Below are 12869 nucleotides of genomic sequence, written 5' to 3' on the forward strand. Positions count from 1 at the left end.
CTCTTCTCCTTAGCAGATGCTTTTTGGAAAATAACCAAAACCAAAAATCTGCATCTGTCTTCTTTCTCCTAAATTCACCATTTTTATTTTCATTTCTATAAAATTTTCTGGATAATATTTAGGAAGAAAACTAAAAAAAATCTTGTAAAGAGTTTCAATCATGCCTTCCATAGAAGATGAGCTGTTTCCATCAACCCCGGGTAAGTTCAAGATCGACCGGTCAAACCGACAGCTAAACCGCTGCTTCGCATCAACAAGCACCATGTTCCTCTGGGCTCTCTTCCTCATCGCCCTCACCGCCTCCTACCTGAGTTTCCAGAGCTTCGTCGACTCCGGCAGCCGCTACCTCACCGCCTCCTGGGGCGGCATCCAGTGGGAGAAACAGGTGCGAACCTCCGCTCAGATCCACCGCTCCGGCGGCATCTCCGTCCTCGTCACCGGCGCCACCGGTTTCGTCGGCAGCCACGTGTCCCTCGCCCTGAGGAAACGCGGCGACGGCGTCGTGGGCCTCGACAACTTCAACAACTACTACGACCCTTCCCTGAAACGCGCGAGGATGTCCCTCCTCTCCTCCCGTGGGATCTTCGTCGTGGAGGGAGACCTCAACGACGCCAAGCTCCTCTCCAAGCTCTTCGACGTGGTCGCCTTCACTCACGTGATGCACCTCGCGGCTCAGGCCGGGGTTCGATACGCGCTGGAGAATCCTCAGTCGTATGTTCACAGCAACATCGCGGGGCTGGTCAACCTCCTCGAGACTTGCAAGGCGGCTAACCCTCAGCCGGCGATCGTGTGGGCTTCGTCTAGTTCCGTTTACGGTCTCAACGAGAAGGCTCCTTTCTCGGAATCGGACAGAACAGATCAGCCCGCGAGTCTTTACGCGGCGACCAAGAAAGCCGGTGAGGAAATCACCCACACTTATAATCATATTTACGGTCTTGCCATTACCGGTTTAAGATTCTTCACGGTTTACGGCCCCTGGGGTAGACCGGACATGGCTTACTTCTCATTCACGCGGAATATTCTCCAAGGTAAACCGATCACGATATACCGGGGTAAAAACCGGGTCGATTTGGCCCGGGATTTTACTTTCATCGACGACATAGTCAAAGGCTGTTTAGGATCTCTTGACTCCTCGGGTAAAAGCACCGGGTCGGGTGGGAAAAAACGTGGAGCCGCACCGTACCGGATCTTTAACCTGGGGAACACGTCTCCGGTTACGGTTCCCATCTTGGTGGATATATTGGAGAAGCATCTCAAGGTGAAGGCGAAGAGGAACTTCGTGGAGATGCCTGGAAACGGCGACGTTCCGTTCACGCACGCTAATATCAGCTCCGCCCGGAGAGAGTTCGGGTATAAACCGACAACCGATTTGGAAACCGGTTTGAAGAAGTTCGTTAGATGGTATCTTTCTTATTACGGGTACAATACTAAAGCCAAGCTTGAGCAATAACGGTGAAATTTTATTTTATATTATTTTTACACTCGGTTATTGTTGTTTATTTTCGTTTTGGGGGAGAGATGTTTATTACTAGGATAATAGAAGAAAATCTAAATATTCTTTGCTCTTAAGACAAGCAAAGAAAAAAAGGACACCGAATCAAATCTATTTTCTTAATTATATTTGATCTTACTTCTTAGCAAATATTTCCTGCCAAAAAGGTGTTGATTACGGGATTTACGGTCGTATAAAATCGTTTGATATTCGTGGGAAAAATATTTAAAATAAAATAAAATTGGAATATCGGACAGCTGGGGAGGCTATGAGACAGCAGAGAAAGTGGGCTTTTAGTGGTGTGTTGGGTCCACGAGACTTGTGTATAAAGGTGAAAGAAGACCTGAGCTGTACGGTAACCGTTGGATTCGATGTGGGAATTTAATTTTTCAGTCGTAATCGTACTGATGGTCCAGCTGTGAAGTACTCATGTCACGTTATCTTATCTGCCGACACTAACGAGTACAATAAACCATATTCATCATTTTGTGTATCTGAAAGGTACTGGTAAAGAAGAGCCTTGTTTGTGGGGGATAGGAAGTAGTTTTTGATTTTTGTTCTAAAGTTTGTTAAAGTTATAGCATTTCTTAAGTAATATATTTCAGGAACAAGACTCACAAAGTTTCAAACAAATCTTTGTTTTTTTTTTCAATCAAACGTGTTATACTTATACTATGGATTATATATCGTGGGTCATTGGCTGAAAAGTAATACATACTTTAAGAATGATAAGAAATAAAAAGTGATTAATGTATATGGGTATTTGATCAAAAACGATACAAAACTTTTGATGAAAAAGGGTGATAGTTTGTTATTATTGAAGCTAGACTTGGACTATGTATTCATATATCAGTTTACATTTATTAGAGCAAACATATATCAGAGTTTGAGAAACTGAAGAAGAAATAAAGCTTGAATTAGTTTAATTGTTGCTGTATTTGGATTTCTTCTGTTGATTTCTGTTAGGACAGTAGTGGATTCTTCAGATCTCCGTTACAGTTTAATGTGCTTGAAGAATCTTCGATTTGAATTTTCACATCTGAGTTATTCGTATTGTCTCTCTGTTCTTGATTTATCATGACATCTTCAGCTTTACCCCAGAGCACAATGTAAAGTCCCATGATTACAAATATTCCTCCGATTAAGCTAAAAAAATATAGAAAGATTGATGTTTACAGATTGTATTTAGTAATCTTATATGAAAGAAATATTACTTTACCTTCCGGTGAACATCTCTTCTTGAAGGATCAGAGAAGCCAAGATTGTGACAATGACTGTACATAGAGGGTTAAACATTGCTGAGAACAAAGGGCCTCTCTTAGATATAACCCATGCTTGGACCGTAAAAGCAAGCGCTGACGATACAACTCCCTTTTTTTTTTTTCCATCAATATTTTATTAATAAAAGAGAGGAGGGACTAATCCCATACATCAATTCCAAAGCCCAACGACTTACAACCCAAAGCCCAAATAACAAGGATGACACAAAGAGCATCCAAAGCCCAAAGCCCATCAGACATAAACCCTAGAATCTAAGCCGACACGTCAATACGCCGTCACTTCTATTCAACCGTCTCTCCGACACCACGTGTTACTTGTCCGCTTCATCACTACCGCCGGGAGAACCTACGCCGGAACTAGTGCGCGTCTCACCGGCCCCATCAGGAACATGCCTCACCGTGACAAACCGGAGCCCATGACCTTCACTCCCAATACACCGCACCCGCTTTTCCTTCTAGGTGTTAATATCATCGGAGAGATAGATTGCCGAAACAAGATATCATCCACCACTGGTAGAGCACACACCTACAGGTTGACGATACAACTCCCTAACAATCGCATTTCAATATTAAGGTTTATGTTAATATTTTGATTATTCTACTGCTAAAAAGAGAAATGAAATATAAGTGTTATATGTGCATACAGCGTAGAGACAAGTCGCTAACTCCGAGTAAGAATGGAGAATCCAAGCGTTTGGGTCTTTCTCAAAGAAGAAAGTGACGACTGCACACTGTATCGTGCCGAATAAACACATCCACGCTGATAAAGAGAGGTGGTCTGGGTAATAAGCAGAGACTGGAACCTAGGGTATGTTGAAACAAAGATTTCTTGTAAAGCAAGAAACGTCACCAAAAGAGTAACAGTCTTTGCAGTTCAATGAAGTTTACCTGAAATGTTAGCCACAAAGAATAGCAAAGAGTGCTAGCGAACACACACAAACAACCAATCAGCCACATGTTCTGGTCCGTAACATCTCCTAGTAACGAATTTTCTAACGGTAAAGTAGATTCCGAGTTAAGAATCTTTGGTCCACGAAGCAAAGTCATGGAGATTGCTCCTACTACACATAGGACTGTCCCTGATATCTTCGCTAAACCTCTGATGTTTCGGATATTCACCGTCTCGTATCTAAAGAGCAGCAGCAGTAATTTGTTACACATGAATCTTATTTCCCCAATTTTCCATATAATAGGAGATGTATAAATGTTATTTATGTATGTACCCGGCGAGATATGAGATTAGGAAGGTTAGTGCAGGAATGATGTTACACATGGCACTTCCCGTTGACGATGAAGCTAAGTAAATACCTTCACAATACAGATTTTGATTCATCGTAATGCTGCAACAACAACAAAAAACAAGGAAAAATAGTTCAAGATTCATCAAACTTAGAGGTCTTAAAATAAGCACGAACAAATCTTTTATATATACTAATATACATATACACTCTTACCCTAGAAGCGAGGCCATGAATATTAAAGAAAAGCTCTTTAGATCCAAATAAGATATCTTTGATCTTCTCCTACAATCCACACACACACACACACACGAATTAGCAAGAACTAGGTACAAATTAATATCCATATATATATAGAGAGAGAAAGAGGGATATGACTTTAATTACCTTGAGAAGTAGAGAAATGGGAAGATGAAGATGGTTGCAAAGACTTGCCTGTAGAGGATAAAGACCCGAGGGCTTGTTCCATTAACCAGAGTAGCTCTTGCAGAAAGAGTCACTCCTGCGTAACACAGTTGCAACCCCATCATCGCCATTACCGGCTTGTACTCTTCTACATTCCCCATCTCTCTCTCTCTCTCTCTCTCTCTCTCTCTCTCTCTCTCTCTCTCTCTCTCTCTCTCTCTCTCTCTCTCTCTCTCTCTCTCTCTCTCTCTCTTATATGTTTATGTTGTGAACAGTAGTATATTTTAGAAAATTAATATGTTTTTTGTCAGTTTCATTCTTTATCCTCTTGTTAGAAACGACGACATATTTTATATATTCATCATCGTATACGAATGAGTCCATGAGTTATCACTATCTTTTTGTTAATTATATTTTTTGTTTGATCAATTGTTGAAGTCGTGCAAAATGCAGGCACTTATTTAGTACTGTCTAAGAATAATATCTGCTTCTACGAATCTAAAATATGAACTAAGATAACATTTAAACACAATTGTTATCGTCGCAGATACCTGGCCCGCCGCTCGATTATTTAGAAGATCAATGAAGTATAATTCTTCCCAACCTCGTCTTGTTAAATTTGGTGAATTAACTGAAGAACGATATAATAATATCAATTCAATTTTACCTATTACCTAATATAGCTTTCAATTTGTGTTTCTCCTAATTAACTTGAAACAAAAAAATGTGTAAAGTTATTATTAAGGGGAAATTCGGAAAAATACACTCCCATAAGAAAATAATTTAAAAATTACACCTTTATTTAAGATTTTGGAAAAATATACTTTTATATATATAAATTTACATAATTGCCCATTCCTAGTATTTCTATAATTTAGATATATTTTTTCAAAAAAATAAAATCGTTACACAATCTACAAAATATATTTTAAACATTTTACTGTTTAAAAAATAAATAAACAAGACGGCGTCTTCTACTCTCTCGTCTCCTTCCTTCTTGTTCTTCTCCATCTCTGTATTTTTTTTTCCTTTCACAGATTCTTCCTCTCATCTCTCATCTAAGAGAGGTTTGTTGCTTGACTGATGAACTTTCCTAAAAGAGCGGTGTGTGTTGTGTTCACAATAGCGTTTTTAAAACTGGATTGATTTAATGGAGTCTAGGTTTGAGTATGAATTAATCATATTGTCAGGTTGGATTTAACAATTAGTTTGATCATGGATTGGATCATCAGTCTTTTTAATGCTCATTTATAAGTATCATTAGTCATGTAATCAGATTGGATTTAAGTGATTTCAATAAGTTGCATAGATCTAATAGTTAGTTTGATCATGATAAATAATATAATTTTTTTCTCATTTAAACTGTTGGTATGTTTTTATTCTGCCTTTCTTTTTCGGTTACTTTCCTTTTGAACTTTATACTCCATCTCTATATAAACATCATAAATAAAAGAAATTGTAAGATATTGAATCAAATCATTAGCTTAAACAAATTTATAGAATTCTCATCACACATAAAAAACAAGAACAAATCCATGCATAATAATCACTGTAACTACACATACACGACACATCATATTCAAAGGTACAAGAAGAACAAGCACATGCATTATAATCACTATAACTAACCCATGCATACACGACACAAAACTAAACTACACATAACGACACTCAATAATTGTCTTATGGGAATGGTAAACATCAAAATAATTGGTCCAATGGAAACCGTAAACATCAAAAATATACACATATGTGAAAACAAAATATTAGAACTTACTTGGTTCAGATAGATAGCAATTCCAAAGAAGATGAAAATTTGTAAACTTAATTTGTTTTTTTAACAACGTAACTAATCCTTTCTTGTTTATATAGGTTAAGAAAATAAAATAAAGGGAAATATGTATAAACTTCATGATAAAGTCAAAACAAATCATTCACATATTTATCTTTTTTATTATAAAATTAAAATGATAAAATAACATATTTATCTCAACACACATATTTATCTTAAACAAAATGATTTTAATGATATTTTTTATTAATTACGAATTTTTATATTAATTTCAAATTAATATATTAATTACTGAAATATCTTGGATAGACAAGTAATTTTATAATTAAAGAAGTGTATTTTTCAACAAAAAAAAAATAGAAAATGCATTTTTCAAATTTCAAATCTTAAATAGGGTATTTTGCAAATTATCCCATTATTAATCTAATCTGGTATAGTGGATTTTGAATTTCAGCCTGATCTTAAAGTCAAATATACATTGCTTGATTACTATAAGATTATGTTTAGAAAACGTTAATCTATACTATTATTTGAGAAGTAATTTTTTTGCAACGAACAATTATTATATTAATTTATTATATAGTTGATCATTAATTAGTGAACTAACTATACTTAAATTTCTATGTAAATAGAATATAATTTGATATTTTGACCATTTGTATTTTTCAGTATGAATTTTTATTGGTTAAATTAACCGTAGTTATCGATATTTTTAGACAAACTAGAAATATTGAATAAAAATATGTAATTCTTTGATGGATGTGCAAAAACCTTAAAATTTCCCTATTGTGATACAGAGGTAAGAGGAAGAGTAGTAACCAGCACCCAAAATAAACTGCGTCTCTATTTTTCAACGCAGGGTGTTCTAAGTTGGCACCATTATTATATTATGGCATCTTCTAACGTTTCTATCAGCTGGCACCATTTTTTTTTTTGAACATTAAGCTGGCACCATTTTACACCTTAATTATATATTTTCCAAGGTTAAATTAAACGTAGATCTTAGAGGTGGTCTTGGGATAGTGCTCACGAGTTAATTTAATGCTTATTGCTAGGACGAGATGGATCACATTAAAGTTTGTTATTATTGAAGCTAGACTTAGATATTCTATGAAATTCATAACTAAATTTACGTTTATTACAACAAATATATTTCAAAATTTAAGAAACAGAAGAAGCAAGAGATCATGAATTCGTTTTAACTGTTGTTGTGTTTGGAATTCTTCTGTTGATTTGTTTTATGACAGAAGGGGTTTCTCCAGATTTTTGTTACAGTTTTCTGTGTCTGAAGGCTCTTCAATTTGAATCTTCACTTCTGAGTTCTTATTATTGTCTATCTGGTCTTGAATTATCATGACATCAACATCTTTTGCTTTACCCCAGAGCACCATGTAAAGTCCCATGATCACAAATAATCCTCCGATTAAACTAAGAAAAAGGAATCAAAACAGATATAATAAATATAATGTTTATGAATTGCAGCACACTATTATATCAAGGAAAGTTTAAATTTTACCCTCCGGTGTACATCTCTTCTTTAAGTAATATAGAAGCCAAGATTGTGACAATGACAGTAGCGAGAGGGCTAAACATTGCTGAGAACAAAGGGCCTCTTTGAGATATTACCCAAGCTTGGACCGTAGTAGAAAGCGCTGACGTTACAACTCCCTAACAATCATATTTTAAAAATTAGGGTTTATGTCTGCTTAAAAAAATCAAAAATTCAACCGAGTCATTTATGTGCATACAGCGTAGAGACACGTCGCTAACTCGGAGTAAGAATGGAGAATCCAAGCGTTTGGGTCTTTCTCGAGAAAGAAAGTGATGATTGCACATTGTATCGTGCTGAATAAACACAGCCACGCTGATAATGAGAGGTGGTCTGGGTAATAGGCCGAGATTGGAACCTAGAGTATTGTTGAAACAGAGTTTAACTTTCTTGTAAAACAAGAAACGTTACCAAAAAAAAAAAAGTAATGATCGTTCATGTTTAATGAAGTTTACCTGAATAATGAGCGAAAAAGACCAGCAAAGAGCGCTTACGAACACCAATAAACAACCAAACAGCCATAGGTTCTGGTCCTTACTATCTCCTAGTAACGATTTCGCTATCGGTAAAGAAAATTCCGCGTTGAGAATCTTTGGTCCACGAATCAGAGCCATGGAGACGGCTCCTACTACACATGTTACCGTCCCTAATATCTTCGCTAAGCCTCTGATATTTCGAAAATTCACCTTTTCGTATCTAAAGATCAGCGGTAATTAGTTACACCTGAATTTTGGCAATTTTTCGTATAAAGAGAGATGCATAAATGTAATATTATGTATATACCCGGCGAGAAATGAGACTACGAAGGTGAATGCAGGGATCATGTTGGCCATGGCACTTCCCATTGACGATGAAGCTAAGTAAATACCTTCAAAATACAGATTTTGATACAGGGTAATGCTGCAACAACAACAAGGAAAAATAGTCCAAGATTCATCAACTTAGGGGTCTAAAGAAATAAAGCACAAACAATCTCTTATGTGTACGTATACACTTACCCTATAAGCGAGGCCATGAATATTAAAGAAAAGCTTCTTCGATCCAAATTAGATATCTTCGATCTTCCCCTACAATAACACACACATATATAGGAATTAGCAAGAACTAGTCACAAATTCATTTACATATATTCAGAGAGAGGGATATGACTTTAAGTACCTTGAGATGAGGATAAATGGGAAGATGAAAATGGTTGCAAAGGCTTGCCTATATAGGATAAAAACCCGAGGACTTAATCCATTAACCAAAGTAGCTTCTGAGGTAAGAGTCACTCCTGCATAACACATTTGCAGTCCCAACATGGCAATCACCGGCTTGTAATCCTCTACATTCCCCATCTCCTATCTTTTTCTCTTTCTTTCGCTCTTGCTCTTTTTCTCTCTCTGGCTCTCCCCTCTTTATTTGTTTATGTACGTTCTTATAGTAGTAGTGTATAGTAATATTAACTTTGATGAAGGTAATCCCAGCTAGCTAACATTTTGTAGCATTTACAAACTATTCTCAAATTTATATGAAATTCACATGTGTGGTTTAAATTTTTTTTTTTGCTAGTTTAATTGTTTATTCTCTCGCTAACAACGAGGATTTATTTTATATATTCATTGTTGTAGACGAATGAGTCAATTTTTAAATACTAGTATAGTTTTGTTTGATTTCGTGTCAAATGGAGGCACTTATTTAAAATGTCTAGTAATAATGTCTGCTTCTCACGGATACAGAATGTGAACTACGATAACGTGTAAATACAATCTTTATCGTCGCAAATATATGCCGTCCAAGTCCAACTGACAGTTAAATTATTTAGAAGAGGAAATTCTCGACTTGGTGAATGTCCTGAAACACGACACTAATACCAATTCAATTTGACCTACGACCTCATATAACTAGACATTTATGTTTCTCCTAATTAAATTGATCGCAAAAATATATGTAAAGTTGTTAAGCTAATCGGGAGGATTTTGAATTTCATCCTGATCTTAAATTCGTACATTGTTTGATTGCTATACGACTATTTTTATGAAATAAAAATCAAAACTAAATAATGGTTACTTGTATTAGCAACGACTTCTCTCATATATAGAACCTTCTCACATGCAATCATATTGAAGTTCACAATATGAAAACTGAAGAAAAACGGTTGTAAGGTCTGTAGCCTTGATCACTAACAAAGTTAGCACATGGAAGCAATAACTCAACTAGGCCCATATATAATTTGAAGGTTATATGCATGGCATGATCCGATTGTACCATGGAACCCTTTATTTATATATAGTCTGCGTCATGCCAATGTGTAATGTAGTTGACTTCTCTTCTAGATATACATTTGATTACATGCTTAGATCGTTTCTCTCAGACGATAAAAATATGTAATATTACAAACAAACAAACAAACAAACAAAAAAAACTGTAGCAGATCAACAAACTAAGATTAAATTGACACATAAAGGATCGAAGCTAATAATATCTCACTCAATTTAACTTGTGAATAATCAATTAATCATGATCCAAAAATGAATTTGACAATTAAAAGGAAAAAAACATTTTTACAAGTGTTGAATAGTCCCTATTTTCAATCCAAGATATTCTAACACAATTTACCAACTACGAAGCGGCCAAAAATGACCTAAAGTCAACCATTTCTTGGCTTCCATTAACGTGAGAAGCTTCGCATTGACACACCACTTCTTCAATGTCGATCGACAACGATTACCAAATTAGAATAAAAAAAAAGATTGATGTTTTCCCATTGTATTATAACGGCCTGCGCTAGAACCTTGTTTTAAACAGGTTTCACCTGTTTGTTCGGCTACGAACATTGTAATAAGAGCATCCACACGTTAGTAGTCATTGTCCAAATGACAAATGATAAATTAGTAGTCAAGTGGGTCTCTCAAGCTATTATTTTAATAATTAAAAGATAGTAGTCATTGTACAAATGACAAATGGTTTAAAAAAATTATCAACTGGCAAGTGTAAAATTACAGCTATTTGTCATTTCTTTTTTATTTTTAATTTGAGAAACACACTAAAAACCACTATTGCTGATGGCCTAAAATATTCATATATTTCAATACACCAGTTCATACATATCATATGTATATATATACATATTGCAGTGACAATTACTCAAAATTCAATGAAAACAAGGAATCATAGTTGATTTTTTAACTGTGTTATTGTGCTCTGGAAACTTGTTTTAAAACACGTTGTATGTTGCTTTGTTTGTTCGGCTACGACCCATGTAACATTCATATATGTTTCAGTACACTAATTCATATATAGATGATTACATACCATATACAAATTACAGTGGCGTTTTTCTCAAATTTTGATCGCTAACTTCTCCGATAAATCAAGTTAAAAAAAAAACTAATTTAAGTATTTCTTTAAGTAATTATTAGGGAGGGAGAATGTTTTACTTTTGTCTTTGGAAGAGTAGAAGCCACGTATTAGTCTTCCCTTGATTTAAGGGGACAAACATATCATTGGAAGGAGATTATGTGTGTTGATTTACATTATCCTATTATATACTGTGTCTGTGTCGTAGATTCGTATAGTGGAGTATCATAATCCACTCACCATTCGTCAATTCTTTTGACCTCAAATGATTTCACATGGCTGATAGAGATTGATACTGATTTCCCACGCAGTAACTCTTAAACTCAATCCCAAACACACATATCCTTTATTGAATGAACTCATGATACGACACATGGCCAACCTATGTATATATGAATATGATATAACAATGGAGATTGTAAATAGTACATCAAATAATAATAAATAATAAATTATTGAAAAGAAAAGTTGATCGGTAAATATACTCAATCTAAAATACTCGGATCCTCGCCAAATAATGGTACCCTATACTCGTGTATTATAAATTTTACGCGTTTTTTAGCTATCAACCGGTAACTTTATTTCTTTCCCGGGGAAATGTTGAGTGAAGAGGCACATATATGTCCTTAGACCGAGGCTAACAGTTCAAGCCCCTCCCATAACAACACTAGAACTCAGGAGGGCACGACTTAAGTCTCAGCAAAATCAAGATTCGACTGTATTCACTGGAACTTCTGAAACTTCTGCCAACGACAACGAAAATGATTTTTAGCCCAAAAGCAAACTTTTTATGACCTTGGTATCCAGATAAAGATTTTTAGTTTAAAAGTAAACTTTAAACGATGCATAATAGATAATAATCTCCGATAACCTGGTTTATGTACTAAAACCACAAAAGTCAACCAGGTTTATGTACTTCAACATCTAATAGTAACCCGGTTTATGAATGTAAAACTAGAGCCGTCCTTCAATATTTTGATTTTTGAATATGATATTTATATGCAAAGGAATATTAAGGACACGGAACATTTTCATAAATATTTGGGTAACGACAATATTAGTCAAATGAATTAGAATCAGAATCAGAATCAGATATAGATGGTGAAGACATGGGATGGTGGATGCAGAGAGTAAGAGAATGATTGTGGAAAATTCCCCCTGACTACGGATATCCATTATTTAGATAAGAATTCGCGCATTACCAGGCGATCCATAACTTGTTGGAGAAACAAATTATATTTTTTATAGAACGGCAAATTAAATTATGTACTGACTGTACATCTATCAGTTTCATTGTCATCCATTGTGTGACATTCATGTTCAACAATTATGTACAGCATATATTTTTGAAAATTTCTTTTTATGTATGTAACTATTATCAGATCCTTAATTAGTCCCAACTATGTAAAACTATTGATCGATATCATTAATCACTCACTAATAAATTATTTATTTATGTGAATTAAAATTCAGAATCTGTTACAGTTGTCAGCTTTGAATTCTGTTCAAGCTCGTTAACTAGAAAATTGTATTTAAAATCCGCTGTCTTTGATATATAACCTATGGGTTATGATGGACGGATTAGCTGGCGTAAGTATATAAAAATGGATGCAGGACTTAATCTACAGAAATTATGAAGAACCAAAACTTATAATATTTTACATTCTTTAACATTTAAATCTCAAACGTGAGGTAAACTTTTTTTTAGGTATTAGTATGTTTTAGTAATGAAACTTTAAAAATCAAAATTTAGAGTTAAATAATATGATTGCTT

General features: G+C 35.1%; 3 protein-coding genes across 3 annotated transcripts; 1 reads left to right on the plus strand and 2 right to left on the minus strand.

Annotated features, from left to right (window-relative positions):
• LOC130501760 (UDP-glucuronate 4-epimerase 1-like) lies at positions 1-1618 on the plus strand. Its single transcript, XM_056996584.1, has one exon. It carries the CDS (start codon positions 161-163, stop codon positions 1448-1450), a length of 1290 nt encoding a protein of 429 aa, XP_056852564.1. The 5' UTR covers positions 1-160; the 3' UTR covers positions 1451-1618.
• A 472-nt stretch (positions 1619-2090) lies between these two features.
• Positions 2091-4603, minus strand: LOC108849965 (WAT1-related protein At4g30420-like). The gene is made up of 7 exons (XM_056996585.1): positions 4398-4603; positions 4227-4295; positions 3996-4112; positions 3661-3901; positions 3417-3575; positions 2712-2863; positions 2091-2638 (listed from the first exon to the last, which is right to left on the minus strand). The coding sequence occupies exons 1-7, from the start codon at positions 4574-4576 to the stop codon at positions 2455-2457; spliced, it is 1101 nt and encodes a 366-aa protein (XP_056852565.1). The 5' UTR covers positions 4577-4603; the 3' UTR covers positions 2091-2454.
• Positions 4604-7345: 2742 nt separating this feature from the next.
• On the minus strand, positions 7346-9203 carry LOC108852783 (WAT1-related protein At4g30420). Its single transcript, XM_018626266.2, has 7 exons — positions 8915-9203; positions 8755-8823; positions 8540-8656; positions 8212-8452; positions 7956-8114; positions 7724-7875; positions 7346-7635 (listed from the first exon to the last, which is right to left on the minus strand). Exons 1-7 carry the CDS (start codon positions 9091-9093, stop codon positions 7446-7448), a joined length of 1107 nt encoding a protein of 368 aa, XP_018481768.2. The 5' UTR covers positions 9094-9203; the 3' UTR covers positions 7346-7445.
• Positions 9204-12869: the final 3666 nt, after the last annotated feature.

This window comes from Raphanus sativus, unplaced genomic scaffold (assembly GCF_000801105.2).
Source record: "Raphanus sativus cultivar WK10039 unplaced genomic scaffold, ASM80110v3 Scaffold0278, whole genome shotgun sequence".
Classification (NCBI taxonomy): domain Eukaryota; kingdom Viridiplantae; phylum Streptophyta; class Magnoliopsida; order Brassicales; family Brassicaceae; genus Raphanus; species Raphanus sativus.